Genomic DNA, 15,627 nt, shown 5'->3' on the forward strand with positions numbered 1-15,627 from the left:
AGTTTAACATTGGTGCTTGACTTTAATAACTCCTCTCCCTTCTTGGTATTTGTGCCCTGTAAATACACTAGAGGGATAATCTCCATCATTGTCCCCTGCTCCTACTTGTGCACTGCTTATCGGCTTTTTACAACTGAATTCTTATTATGACCAATACTCAAAAAGATGGTGACTCACTTTAAAATAACTGGAGGTTCTTTGACATGTGTGGTCCCAATCTGTATTCCACTAGCCTCATCTTCTTCTGATTTGCATCTTTAATAGATACACAGCAGAGAAGAAAATGAAGTGATCGGTCCACTCTACCCTTTATTCCTTCATTTGACAGCACAAGGGAAGCAAGGCTCATGTGGAGTAAGAGACACAGCTTGCAAGAATTCTGACTCTGGGCACACAGGAATACGTGTGCACATGCACAGTGGAATACAGTAGGAGCCACATATCCTGAAGAAGCTCCAGTTACCATAAGGTAATAACTACTACTTTACTGTACTCAAGCTATCTTGAGGAAGAACAACCATACTTCAAAACAACATTGCAGGAACAAAGCACAACTGGCTTAGCAGCATAGAGTGACTGGATTACTTGTTGATAAATTTTTGTAACTAGAGTTGCAATATCCCCACTGAATGGCTACATTGAGCATCATCTGCTCTCCAGTTTCAGCTCTCTCTCTTTTCCCCAGCAACTATCAGCCAAATTTTATACATTAAGTTTAAAGCACCACTTAACTCCATCTAGAGACTTTTGTAAATGGACTGAAGCCTAGTTAGGGGTAACACCTGAGTTATAATTCAAGTGCACTGCTCCGTGAAGACACACCCATTCTGTCAGATAAGATGGGATACGCGAGTTGGCTAAAAGCATGCTCCCGATTACTGTATATACTCCCAGTACAGAATCGGGCCCCTTATACATGGCACTGAAAAGAACTAGGGAGCATACATGGACTACTGCCGTGTACTGGACAAATCAGACCTGTCTGTCACAGGCCCTATGCTGCTAAAAGAGATACTCCTTAAGTTCAAGTGACAGGAAGCTATGTTTTCGGAGCAAGAGGACTGGGGTTTTATACCTGTCCTTACAGTGAAATTTTAAGTATTCTACAAGCAGGATAACAACTGTAAAGACTGGCAGGCACTGCATTGTCCCCATGTGCAACCCGTCCATCCCCTCATTGGATTATATAGGAAAAGCCTTCTAGAATGATCCATATTGTACATTGTTTTCAGAAAGCAGACATTGTATTTTTTCTATAAGCTATGGCCAGCTTGAGCAAAAGTGTCATTAGATCAACAAACTGAACAGAAAACAATTACCAAAAAATGGATCAGTTACACAGTTAAAAGAACAAGAAAAAAATGGATTAAATTCATAAAACATACAAGGTAAAATCTTATTCTGTAATAATATATTACATGGAGGACAGTGTCAGTTATTTTTATTTCTAGAACATGAAACATGTTTGTTACCTTATGATTGTATAAAATTACCATAGGAAGGGAAAATCCTGCCTCAGAATTTGGCATATTTATTTCAGTTTACTTGGTGTACGCTGCAATTTGTGAAGGTGCCTAGAGCTGCAGCAAGCCAGTCAAATCATAAGGCAAAATAAAACAATGAAAGCTACACTTACACTTATACAGCACCTTTCATTAAGGGAGCTCTCAAAATACTTTTCAAAGAATAGTCCTTGTTCTCCAAGTAGATTCAGACCTTTGTGCTGCCACATATCCCCACTGACCTTTGGACTATGCGTTTCAGGTTTAAACATGCAGATCGGTTTAAAGGATTGGGGCCTAAATAACAGCAGCATCACCAATATACAACCATTCTTGCAACCAAGTGATATGATATACAGAACACAAAGGAGGAGAAATGTTGCTTGAGTACAAACAGGCATGTTTTGTCTCATGAAAAAGTGTAATAGGATCTTTAATATTTATGCAGAACAGGCTGGGTCCCCATTTGTAAATTCTCACTCCAAAAGCTTGCATACAATGAGGCTAACCAGTGAAAGATCCCCACTGAATACAGTGGGCACAGGACTGGAACTACCACACATATTCAGCTTCCAAAGTTGAAGAGTTGAGCCTAGTATGCATGATTACAAGGTTTCAATGGCTCTGGATATGTAAATCCCAATGCCAAGACCATTTAGCTATGAACTAACAAACCAGACCTTCAATTAGCCTATCAATGTTACACATGCAGAACGCTCATTGATTTCTTTGGGAATTCTTTGTATATAACAAAGGCAACTTGTGGTGCAGAAAACAAAGAGCTCTTTTCTAGTAAGGCATTGCATTGAATATTAAAGGCCTTCATTGTTCCCTGGATGAGAGTAAAGGCAGATAATATTAATAAACATTACACTTACACATGGAGAGCACTGAAGAAAGAGAAATGGCTAAATTCTGTTGTTTTTTACATTCACACAAATCCAGCAAGCACTTCGCTTTGGAAAATACAATTTACTTCATTGCCTTCAGGTACGCTATGACAATTGATTGCAGCTGAGGACCTACCCCAAGAATTATTTAAAAAAATAACCTGTTATGTTTTTTAAGTTAATTTCAGTGTTGTATGATGAACATTTTAATTGCATGAATGGCTGAACCCTTTGTATTTGAAATCTAACTTTACCAGCATAATTCAAACACAAAGAACTGTTAATTCTAAGACGTACATTTAACTGAATGTGTAAATTTTTTTGTAAAATTCATAATTTTAATTGCATGTGTAACCATGCAATTTCAATGCATAGTTTACCAGATATAGTCACATCCACATATCTGGAGTATATGACTTAGGTGCATTTTTAAAACATTTTTATAAAATGACTTCATCATTTGTGAACTTAGTTGCCTCAGTCAGATCCTTGTTCTAATTTTCACAAGGCAAAAACATGGTTTTGTAACATGGGTTGATAACACTGTTTGGTCCTTGCTCCACAAAGAAAAATCAAACTATGTTATACCACATTGTACTGATATAGTAAGCTTTTACTGGACCACTCAGTGGAAATCTGGGGTGAAATGTAAATGCTGAACTGATAAAAATCCACCTATCCACAGACACTCTGAGAAAGGACAGATTTTTTTTTTAAATTAACTAAGGAGACAACCAGACTAAGTTTTCAGAAGTTTTCAGATAGAGCCACATTGACTTTTGGGCTGGTCAAAGTCCAGCTGTGAAAAAGGTGAGCTTGTTGAACAGAAATTTCCTAGAAAAGGTGAGGTCAAGTTTGCCTTGGTTACACAAGGAGTTGGGAAGGAAGGGTAGAGACTTTAGAAAGCAATGGTACAGTTATATAAGGAGGAGAGGAAGAGGAGATACATACGAACACTACTTAGCCTAGAGGGAAGTGAGGTGAAAGAGAGACTAGAATCAAGGTTTTTAGATGGTAAGGCTTTAGAACAGGAATTCTGTCTTATTTCTGTGCATAACCCAACAGCATGGGAATATTTACCACAACTTATCAACCATAAGGTAGCACATGAAGCACGGACAAAGTAATGGGCAGAGCTGGACACAAAATGGGATAGATTTTGGAGATATACCTAAGAAGAACTGACAGGATTTAGAGATAAAACTGGCTCTAAAAAATTAAGGGTAGAGCAGTTGCATGATACAGTCATGAGCTTAAGCTTTGGAAGGGGCATGGAACAGGGAAGGGTCTCATGAGAAAAAGGGGGAATTCACTTTTTGGCAAGTAGAGCTTCAGCATGCAGAAACAGACAGTAAGGAAGGGAACAATGAGTGAAAAACAAAAGTGGGATAATAATATGGATGCCTGGCAGCCAAATGGAGGAAGGATCATTCATTATGGCTGTGTCTACATGGGCACAAATCTTCGAAATAGCCATATTTTGAAGATTACCAATGAGGCACTGAATTGAATATTCAGCGCCTCATTAGCATTAGGACGCTTCGAAAGCACGCAGCTCCGCATGGCTACACGGGGTCCCACACCTTTCGAAATCAGTGAGCACCTTTCCGATCAGTGAGCAGGATAAGGGGATTTCGAAAGGTGTGGGGTCCTTTCAAAAAGGACCCCCGTGTAGCCATGAACTTTTGAAAGTGGCACTTTCGAAGCGCCGTGGCCGGAAGCATCCTAATGCTAATGAGGCGATGACTATTCAATTCAGTGCCTCATTAGTAATCTTCCAAATAGGCATTAGCATGGCTATTTTGAAGATTTGTGCCCATGTAGACACACCCAGTGTGATCAACTATATTATGGGTAAAATAAAGGCTGAGGAAGAGACTGTAAAGCAGGCCTTTAAGTTTAGCCACAAGATCTTTAGCGATCTTACTCTTGTGCAGAGGTTCTAAAACCTGGGTCAGCTGCGACCCCAAAGTGGGTCACAGCCCCATTTTAACAGAGTCACTGAGGATGGCTTTAGACTTGCTGGCAAAAGCTGAAACTCAAGCCCCACCAACCTGGGCCAACCTGAAGCCCAAAGGCTTCAGGACCAGGTGGCAGGGCTTAGCTTATATGCACACCCTCTTCTGCCACCACCTGCAGGGTCTAGGCATGAAGACTTTGGGCTTTGGCCTCCATGCCTGAGGTGGCAAGGCTTGAACAGGCTCAGGCTTTGATCCCCTCGGTGGCAGGGTTGCCAGATTTTCAGAATGGTTACATGGCACATTTAAAATATTTAAAAGAAAAAACGTTTCATCACAATTAACTCACCAAAATTATTCATACAGGTGTTCCATAGATACCAAACATTATACCACAATTCAATAATTCTCTTGTGGGACATCTGTGGGTAAATCTGGAATGTGGAACTTCTGATTGAAATGCAGGAGTGTCCCGCACATTGCGGGATGTCTGGCAACACTATTTTGTGGCGTCATGCAGTAATTTGTGCTGTCAGAAGAGGGTCGCTGTGCGGTGAAGTTTGAGAACCCCTGTTCTACTGCTTGCAGTACGATATGTATAAAGTAGAGCACACTGCACAGGTAGAAAATGCACACAGGGATTCAGCTTATACAAGGGGAGTTCGCAGGTAAATAGATAAGCTATGCACTCCCTGCAACACCACGAGGCAGCCAGAATGGGGGCCAGCATCTCTAGTACATAAAATGATATATACCTATTTAAACTACCTACAAAGAGTACTATTGAATGACTTTTGTTTCTCTCTGAAAAAAATGTTGGCAATTAAATTTTTAGGACTGAATAAAAATCCAAAAAAATAAACACACATCAAACAAAAGTAAATCTAATGAGTATCCTTTCATTTTATCTGGAAGCTCATTGTGGAACACTAAAGGGATAAAAATGGGGAGTAAGGAGAAGAGGAGAAGGTCCTTAATTGTCAATGTCCTACAACTACTTGATCATGCAGGAAAGTCAGCACTACATTTATGGTCATAATTTGCTGATGGACTGAATTAAATAAGCACAAACAATTACCTTGCATCATCCCTAGGTGAAGATCAGCAACTACAGCTATGATTTGATCTCCATTTCACACTAACCTCCACCATCAGACTGATATGGAAGAGTTAATTTTCCTGTTTTTCAAATGTGTTGAAATTTATTATGAAGTTGGTTTTTAAATGCCATATTTTCTTAGACTCATCCATTTACACTGCATTCTCCTAGAATTCTTGCAACTCACACTTGAAAACCAATAAATCCTCAACTGACATGTATTAAAAGCCCCAACACACCTTTATATCCACATTAAAAAAAACATCCTGCTTGTTTAGAGTAGGTTATTTAAAAGTTTTATGATTTAGATTAATGATGTTAATGTTTAATTAGTTCATTAGTAGGGCTGGAGCAGTTTCCCTGCCGTTTACAGGGGCTGCTCCAGCTGAGCTGGATCACCTCTGCCCCCAGTGCTCCTGGGCTGGGCTGTCATGGATGGGGGCTGCTCCAGACAGGCTGGAGCAGCCTGTGTCCGCAGCAGAGGAGCTGCTCCAGTCCAGATGGGTTGGAGCAGCCTCCCCAGCCACCCTCCCCCTTTAATTGGTTAACCAGTTAAACCTAGCATTTAACTGGTTAACCTGTTAAATGGAATTTTACATCCTTTATTTAGATTTTTCCTTAGGATTTTTAATGCCTATGCGAAGTCTGTGTATACTACTATCTCTTCTGACTTACCTTTTATTTTTCTTCTTTTAGTTACTTGCTCTCTGTATTCATCATTTACCAGAAATCAAACTACAATAAGATGCCTTAAGAAAACTTTGTTCTGCTCTTCTGTGCTCCACAAAGGAATAAAAGATCTGTTATGATACACAAGTGAGCGGGAATTCCTGGTGGAAAATAAGTTCTTCGAAAGCTTGATTCATTCCCAGCTATTCATACTGATAACTTCATCCCTGATGTTCTTTTCCTAAAGTTAGTACATGTTTGGATCCTTACACCTTCATTCTTAGAATGTTCCATTGTAAAATATAGCTTCCATTATATTAGAATGCAAACACTAAATAACTGCATCCCTCCTTTACAGTACGAAGCCCCCCTCACCCACTGCCTCGCCAAAGGAGTTTGGAAGTGCGGTTCTTCCAGGACTTGCGCTGCACAGGGGTTGGGAAGAATTGCAGATGCATACAGCCTTCACAAAGATGTCCCAGGCCTCCAGTAGATCTCTTGAGTCACCCATTTATGCTCACAATGGCCATTCCTACACAGGCCACTTCCTTCAGAAGTGGCATGCTAATACATGGAGATAATGATGCTAATGAGGCGCGGATGCAAATTCTCCATGCCTCATTTGCATAATGTCACGTGATTTGGAGTCCAGAAGACTGTTCTTCCGGACTCCAAAATGCCGTGCAGAAGTGCAGCCCCCGGGGGGGCTTCCGGAAGGAAGTCCTTCTTCTGGAGGCCCCTTCTTCCCAACTCCAAATCAGGTGATGTTATGTTAATAAGGCACAGGGAATTTGCATCTGCTCCTCATTAGCATCTTTCGCTCCGTGTATTAGCATGCCACTGCCGAAGGAAGTGGCCTGTGTAGAAATGGCCAATGAGTTGGGAGAAAGGCAGATCATGGTTCCTGACCAAAGAATCAAAACTTGTGAGCCTTCCAGTCCCCCTGTATGGAAATAATATGTAAGGGAGATGATTCGGGTTTAAAACATGAGGTGTCACCATTACTAGACAAGCAAATCCCTAGCAAGATATTTTTGCAGGCATGATGTATTTGTAAAACTTTGGACAATTATCCAGTCTGTACAAAGAGGACATATTCTTCCTATTTTACCAAGGTCCAAAATCTTTTATCTCCTGGTTTTACATCTATTCATGGACTGCCTTGCTGGCAGTTGTTTAGTGAAAGTTGATTTAAAACATTTGGAAAGCAGACATACACATTTATATTAAACAAAATTACAGACAGCATTAAACTGGACAGCATGTGTCTGAACTAAAAGAGTATGATGAAACACACTAGATCAATTAAAGATTTCATCTTAAGTGAGAGATGAGCAATAATTTTGTCTCAAATATGCCAATTTTTTCAGTAGTCTAGCTGTTCGTGTTTTAATAATAAATCACTGAACATTATGAGCTTTTGTTTAAAAAGTGTTTTCATTTTAATGGATTTAGTTAATAACATCAAATGAACGGTACAAAATTGTGTCCTTATTCACATTTCCATACATTGTATTATGGACCACCTGAAAATCTGGACTAAAATTTCATAAGGTGTATTAGTCCTAACCTATTTTTTGCTATATGTAGAGGAGATATACAGAAACATGCATTTATTAACAATGACATGTTAACATTAACTTAAACAATAAGATATGGTAAGGTGTGCATTGTGTAATAATGCACAGATGAGTGATACGGTATGAAACCAAATGTCAAGCGCTACCAAGAAAAATCAGAAGTGATTGCACACTGACATTTTGTGATACTTTTAGCTTATTTTAAAATTTACTTTAAATATTTATTATTTAAAATATATTTTCCCTACAGAAAGCATTCACTGGAAGACAGATTGGAAGATTTTCTTTTTCGAAATGTCTATCAATTAAACAATACATTAATTTGACACAAATGATAATACTCCAGAAGCCCTAAAGTCTTCAGAGATTTTCAGAGACAGAGACAGTTTTTCAACCCAGTAGTTTCACTGATTTTTACTAGCAAAACTTTGGAAGTAGCAGCTTGGAGAGCAATCTGTTTTCACAGACATACTATGCTTCAATTAAAACAGAAACAAGAGAGAGAAGGATGCTGTTCTGCTTGGGGGAGGAATGGGAACAATTAAAGCCTGACTAATTTACTGCACATTTGATTTCCTTAGTTTCTCTATTTGAGAACTAATGAAATATCTTACAGGGGTTTGTTTCTTTCTAGTGCATCTTCCCCCCACCCCCTACTTTGTGCTTCAGCCAAGTTAATGCTTGAATTACCATTGGCAACAGAGGTTAAAGAACATGGACTCCACTGCAGGATCAAGGAGGAAAGAACCCTGGGTGTGGGTGCATAATTAACTCTTACCCATCACTTATCTGAAATTACAACACAACAAAACAAAGCTGGATATTTGTGCAAAAATAATTTGTACATTGCAATTTCTTCTAAATATGCTTCGGCATAAAAATCCCTCAATTACCACTGACTAACTTTTATTCCATTTGAACAGTCCTTCACATCCTTAAGATTCCCATATTTTCAATCTACCCTCATCTGATGTCCTAGCAACACAACCACCATCTTTCTAGGGTGCTATGAGGCTCCTCTATATTGCTCTTTAATAGTCTGGTGTGGTCACTTTTGAGTCCTATCTTCCACAGGCAGAGTGCTCCGTCTATTGGCCTTGGCAATGAAACACAGCTGGAAAGAAGCAAAAAGTTTCCTCCCATAGCAATGCAGAGCACTGCTAATAACTGGCCATCTATTTTTTTTTAAATGTACCTGCTTTTATGAAAAGACCAGCTTCTCCATAAGCCACTGCTTAGCTTCCAATAGTCTGAGGGCATAGTCTGAAATAACTGGGTTCTTAAACCGTCCATTCGGGCTCCTACAGAAAGCATAAAGTAGAAACATGATATTAAAAATGTAGAAATGTCTTCCATTTGTTTTTTCATGGGTGTATTAGGAAGGCACCTGCAGCTTAGAAGTTCTGACTAGTACTTTCCTGTCTAACCAAAGAGCCAACCATATTGTTTGCTCAATCTATGTCATCATGCTTTTGATTTTAAATGATAGATTAATGAATATTCTAGGTAAATGTCTATATACTTTAGTGTTCATATTTAAATTAGCAGATTTTAAATGCAAACTCGTAATGCTTGTAACTTTACTGACTGGTACCACAACATTAGTTTAAGTACAAAATCAGGGGGAGAGATGACACTTCACTCCTGATTCAGACATGATGTAGTTCATCCAAGATTCAGTCCTGCCAGAGAGAACTGCAGCAGCTCTCCTACCCTATCATACCTCAACTCCCTCCTTTTCAATGAAAGAGAAAATTACCTGTACAATGATTCTAACACTCTACTCTTCCTAAGTCAAAATCCACACTGCTTCCCTTCATGATGATATGCACAGCAGGAACACAATGCAGCTTCTGTCATGGTAATAAATGGCCTTTAAAAAGCAGGTACAATATGAAGAAGTTTAAATTAAACAAAGCCATTTACAACTTTCATTGTTGAGTCAGTCTGTCCACAGTAATGTGGGCACAAACCTTAAAGGAGAATTATTGCATTTAACAAGATGAAAACCTCTGGAAACATGGCAAACATCCAACTTAATAAGGATCTAACTCAATCAGTAAAACAACATACATTTTGATTTTTCAAAACCCTGATTTGATTATTCAAGATGATATAATTGCATTTTCACATCTCGTCATTATATTCTTTACAATTCTGTGGTCTAACAAATATATTAGCAGCTAAATAGGATCAAAACAGAAAACTGGAAAACAAACAACACTGTATACAAGCATGTCCTTTTTGGCCAATGAATGGTGCACCCTGCTTTCTTGGCTGAAATTAAGGCACTAACTGGCAGTTTAAAGGATACAAGAATTTTTTTTTTTTTAATTATCTGAGGAAAGAATGACATGTCTATTTTTTTTTTTTTGAGACCCAGCAGGGTAATGCACACACACGCACACACACATGCACACAGAGTTTGAGTGACTGAAAGTAAGGCATTCCATTGGCAAGGAAAATTATTCTACTATTTTGAGCTATTACATTCATTGTCTGAGTGGGACTAGTGGCACTACTGACTGTTAAGAAACTGGCTGGGAAGGATGCCACAAAAGTATGTCTGATGATCTGAAAGGCACCAAAAGAGAACAGCTCTGCCACTCCCAGTTCTAAAAAAAATACTATGTAAGCTGTGTTTAACACTGCATATAGTCTATTCAATCATAAATCTCTGTTGTCCAGAAGATAAGGTAAGATAACCTTTCATTTAAACTCTCAGTTAATCAAGTGCTAGTTTAGTAAGAAATTTATTTTCATGTATGAGAAAATAACTGCAGTGTCTAACACAACTACACGTAAAACACAACTAGTCTATTATGCATTATTATGGTTAACACTGAAGCAAACCTGTATAAACAAAAAGGGTTACTTCAAGATATATAGTTTACAATATGAAATCAACATATAAATGAATAAGATTTACTGAAAACAATGTAAAGTGTATTACAAAGATACATGAAACAACTTTAACCACAATATTTTCTCCATGAAAAATACAACTATGAGTGAGATAAAATGTACAATTGGATTTTTCTTCCAAAAGAAAAAACAAAACAAAAAAAACCAACACAGTATAAAGGAAAATATTTTTCTTAAAAACAGGGAAAATAGTTAAGGTCATTGTCTTTCATTACAATATAATTTGACACAAAAAGCAGTCATAGGATTGCACCAACTCCATGTTCAGTCTCCTGAACATGATAATAGTAAAAGGAGTCCATAAAGCATATGACATTTTTGAATTTTATGATGGCAATATTTGTATACAGAATTTGATGTCACACCAGCTCTGTTTATAAAATGCATAATACTCTAAATTTCATGGTCAGACAGAACTGCAAATTTTAGTTTACCCCAGCCCTGACTCTTTCTGCTGTTCAAGAGAGTCACGCATAGCCATCGTATTTTAAGTGTTATCATCTCTATAGCAATAAAGAAAAAAAATTATACTTAGTGCATGCTTTATCATTTGTCAAAAACATTTCTGAAAATAAAACTAAGTTACCCATTAGTTTACAAAATAGAAAAATCATTATTCAGGTTAAAAATGTGGTGATGTTTATATTTAGTTCCATCACTAAAAGATTGAGTTCCTTGGCAGCATCACTTTTCCTTAGCAGAAGCCAAAGTATAAAGTTCCATAACAGAAATAAAATGCCTATGAATAAGAATGTAGTCAGGTATTGTATGGGTAATCAGAGCTTTTCTCTGAGCTTTCTTTTCCATCAGGTTAGTGCCGTAGAAAAATGTGAGATTCCAAAAAAAGTCTTATGAACACTTCTGCTGTACATGATTCAAAAGTTCACCAAACTTTTCAAAAAGATCTTCCACCCATTTTATATTTTTCATGCACAGCTGAACGATCTCCTCATGTCCTAGATCTGTGCTCTTTTTCTGAACAGAAGAAATCTATTTAAGAGAGAAACAATACTACATTAGTCCGCCTCTGTTACTCATTTAAAATGTAGCATGCAGCTTTTACACACTTCCTTGGTTCATTTGCTGATGTCTGCAAGTGGTAGAAATTCTTAACCAAATTTTAGTAGTCCTGGGCCATTTCTTCTGCAGACATGACGCCCTAAGGTCCAAGTTTATTATTCATTACTGAAGTGACCAAGTTAAACATATCAATCTAGGATATGATTTTTCAAGGTGCTAATCCTCCTCCACTCCTGGTATCTTAAGAAATGTAGGTATGGAACTGGTCACAAGAAATGCCATATATGTGAACAAATGTGTGTCAACTCAGCACTCTTAAATACAAGATCCAATAATATAAATAAATGCTAAGATATTGTATAAAATATTTACAAATATGCCCAATTAAAAGGCAACAATATTTTATTTATTATGAAAAATGAACTTAAAAGCAAATGAATCATAATGAATACACAAATACACTTTTTTAATTTTAAATCTAAACTATTATATATTCACTCAAAATTTGTTAAAAACCAGTTTAAAATGCTCAGTGTACTTAGTATCAAGACATCTATAAAAGAAGCAGTTAAGTCCTCACTCCTCACCCTTGCAATCTTATTGCCCAAGTTTCAGAACCATCAAACTGAGCTCCATTCCTCCCATGGCACACCCAATCTAGTGAAAACCCCACTTGCTTTCATGCTCCCTTCACACTGTGCTTCCTTCCCTCTTCCTTTCACCTTGTTACAAGATAGAAATACTATGGGCATTTAGGCAGCTACTCTCAGAGTTCCCCACACTGCTGCTGCATAGTGGGCTTTGAGAACTGAGTGGTGCATTATTAGGGTGTTTTGAAGTGGAGCCAAAGCTGTATGTGGTCTGGACATGTGTGAGTTTGTGCGTAAAGAACTCAGTGAATTTGCTTCCAGGCACTGGAGCCTAAGAGCTCTGCTGGTAGTTGTGGCCTCTGTTCACGAAGGAAGAAATATCAGAGGGAAACCGTGATATGCCAATGCCTTACGCAGAGGCAATGGGTTACTCCTTATCCCTGATCTTCTGCAGAGCCAGTCGCCCCACTCTCAGGCTCTCCTTCCGCTATCTAAAAGACTCTTTCCTGCAGATCCCTCACATCTGCTAAAACACCCCATGTCTCCCAAAGTCCCATTCAGTCTTTCCTCCAGCACACCTATTCTAACCTCTTGGATCTCTAAAGGTTCCTCACCCCCACAGAGCGAAACCCACATGCCTCTGGCTACCTAGCCTGCCTCATCAAGGATTTGTACAGAGCACAGTTGGTGAATCATATCCTAAATCAGAAACAGTGGCTGGTCTGCGTAGTTTTGTCAATTAATCTTGGTGAAACTCAATTAGATCCATAAGCATGTGTGTTTAAATAAAAAAACCTATGTCCAAAATGTTATCAGAATGTGTGTATGAAAAGTGTGTATGTTGACAAGACACAGAGAGGGAGAAATTCTGAGTCTGAGGCTACAGGTTGCACCTCCTGAAACTGACACTTTCTGATCTGGAAACATCCCTAGTCCATGAGGACCAATGATGCTCCTGGATCAGAGAGCTGGGGAAGGACAGCAGGAGCCAGGGCCAGCATCCCCTCCACGGCCTCAGAGGGGGTCACAGCCAGCATTTCCACAGGGGGCCAGAGCGCCACTGTCTCCTGGCAGCCACAGGGGAGACCTGGGCTGCAGCATTCGCATCTGACCTCCCCAGGCAGCTGCATGGGGCCAGTATTGGATTGCCAAGCAGCAAGCAAACTTCAGCCAGAGAGTGGGATTGGGGGGCATTAACCTCCCCTAGTCTGGCAAAATCCCTCATTGGGGTCATTTAGGTCCCAAGGGTGCCAGACTACTGAGGTACAACCTGTACTGTAAGCGTTTTGTCAGAGGATTTCAAGAAGTGGGAGAAAAACAGTTTTTTTTAAATTAGTTTTTTTTAAACGTTTCTTCTATTAACATTAATAATTTTACTTAAAAAGGTACATCGAAGATCCAGATGTCTTAAGAAGAGTTACTGTCCCAAATACAGGGATTAATTTCAATTACTAAAATATGAAAGAAAATTTTAATCAAGTTATACAGTAATGCCCAATACAGGTTTAACTGTGGAAATCATTTCCAACTTGCAAATATTCCCTCTCTTAACATATTGCATGATGCAGAATAGAAAATGATCACCCACTAACAGCAACTGTTGATTACATTGAATTAGTTGGAAAATATATTTCTTAAGCATTCCAAAGGAATCATTATTTTGATTGGGTTAAAATCAAAAACATTTAGTTGCTCTATGTTGATGTTCTAACAATGATGTTATGTACAGGTAATATAGCTTTCTGCACCACTTCTTATTCTTAAAATAATGCCAGATGCATGAAACAGAATAAGTACTCACCTCCTCTTTACAGGCCAGATATATGTGGTATTTGTAATGATGGAGTGAATGATACAAAGAATACAACTGTATTTTTTCTGGATCTACAGTAAACTCCTGCAGAGGAAATAGTTATTTTTAAGCACATTAATTCTATTTGTTCCAAGATAGGCTTCTTATTACCAAATGGATCAAGTCAATTTTACCAATGCAGAAATAAAAGGTAAATAACATCATGTCTGAAATGGCATCAAGACTGCCAGTATCTTTTAAAATCTAGTTAAGGCTGTCCTGAAAAGAACACGAATGAGGTGTATGTATTCTCCAATATTTCTTTTCAATATTTTTAACAATAATACAGGAAACAAGTTCTGTCACTGGAGATAAATGAGATGTTACAACAAAGAATTTGTTTATATGCATAGCCTAAGATGTACCTTATGTTTAAATTAAAATGTCTGCAATTAAAAGATTTATTTTTCCATGTAAATCTATTAAACTGCTTTCTGAAGTAATCTACAGCAAATTTAAGTAAATGTAAATATTAAAGGCTATACTACCACAAGCCCCATGTAGGGGCAAAACATCATTGTGCTCTCCCACAGATTGCTCTGTATTCCCCCGTAGGGTCTAGTCAGAGAGGGATGAGGGGAGTGGGAATGTACCTTGAACCAGTCCTAGATCTGGTGTGACGTGCTTGCTGGCACATCACTGCTGCCTGTGCAAGAAGGAAGCAACCTTCAAGAAGACTATATTCTCCTGGCACAGGGGGTAAGAGATTTTCTTGTATCTCATTAACTCCTTGCTTTGGCATACAGAACAGATCAATGATGGGTATGTCTTCACAGCAATAAAGGACCGGTGGCATGGCTGCTGTTGGCCTTGGTCAGCTGACTTGGACATGTGGGACTTAAGCTGAGTAGCTAAAAATTGCAGACTCCCAGAGCTCAGGCTTCAGCCAAAGCCTGAACACCTACACCGAAATTTTTCAGCCCCAAAGCTAAGCCCTGAGAAGCCTGTGTCAGCTGACCAGAGCCAACAGCAGTTCTTTTTATTCCTGTGTATGTACCCAAGGTGGCCCTAACACATTATTTACATAGGCACATGATTCTATTCAAGAATGTTGTGTGCAATATTACTTTAGTGAACATTCCATATTTTTGCTTACCTATTAGGGATAACTATTTATAAAGAGTTTCCAACTTTCTAATTGCTGAAAAATGAAAACCTTTGCTCCGCCCCTTATACCGTCTCCAATGCTCCAGCCCCACTCTCAGTCACTCACTCTCTCCTACTCATGCTCTCATTTTCACCATGCTGGGAGTTGAGATGTGAGAGGGAGTCAAATCTCCAGATGGTGGCTGAGGCTCTGGGATGGGGCCAGAAATTAGGGATTCAGGTTGTGTGTGGGTGGGAGTGGGGTAGAGGGATTGCGATGCAGGAGGGGGATCTATGCAGGGGCTGAGGGGTTCAGAGTGTGGGAGGAAGCTGCAGGAAGTAGGGATGTCAGCAGATGTGAGGGCTCGAGATTGGAAGGTGTGGACTCCAGGGGGAAGTCAGAAATGAGGGGAGTGGAAGGAAGCTCTGGGCTGGTACAGGGGCTGAGTACAGGAC

At 38.9% G+C, this 15,627-nt stretch overlaps 1 protein-coding gene across 2 annotated transcripts in view; it reads right to left on the reverse strand.

The window, feature by feature from the left end:
* Positions 1–7,526: 7,526 nt before the first annotated feature.
* Positions 7,527–15,627, reverse strand: part of QSER1 (glutamine and serine rich 1) — a 69,417-nt gene continuing 61,316 nt past the window's right edge. The window contains exons 12-13 of one of the 2 annotated variants that reach the window (XM_074997632.1): positions 14,035–14,130; positions 7,527–11,613 (exon numbers count right to left, since the gene is read on the reverse strand). In XM_074997632.1, coding sequence (XP_074853733.1) covers positions 11,473–11,613; positions 14,035–14,130 — 237 coding nt within the window. In that variant the 3' untranslated portion in view covers positions 7,527–11,472. The remainder of the gene's footprint in view (positions 11,614–14,034; positions 14,131–15,627) is intronic. The other variant, XM_074997633.1, reaches the window with a different exon arrangement.

Source organism: Carettochelys insculpta, chromosome 6 (assembly GCF_033958435.1).
Source record: "Carettochelys insculpta isolate YL-2023 chromosome 6, ASM3395843v1, whole genome shotgun sequence".
Taxonomy (NCBI): domain Eukaryota; kingdom Metazoa; phylum Chordata; order Testudines; family Carettochelyidae; genus Carettochelys; species Carettochelys insculpta.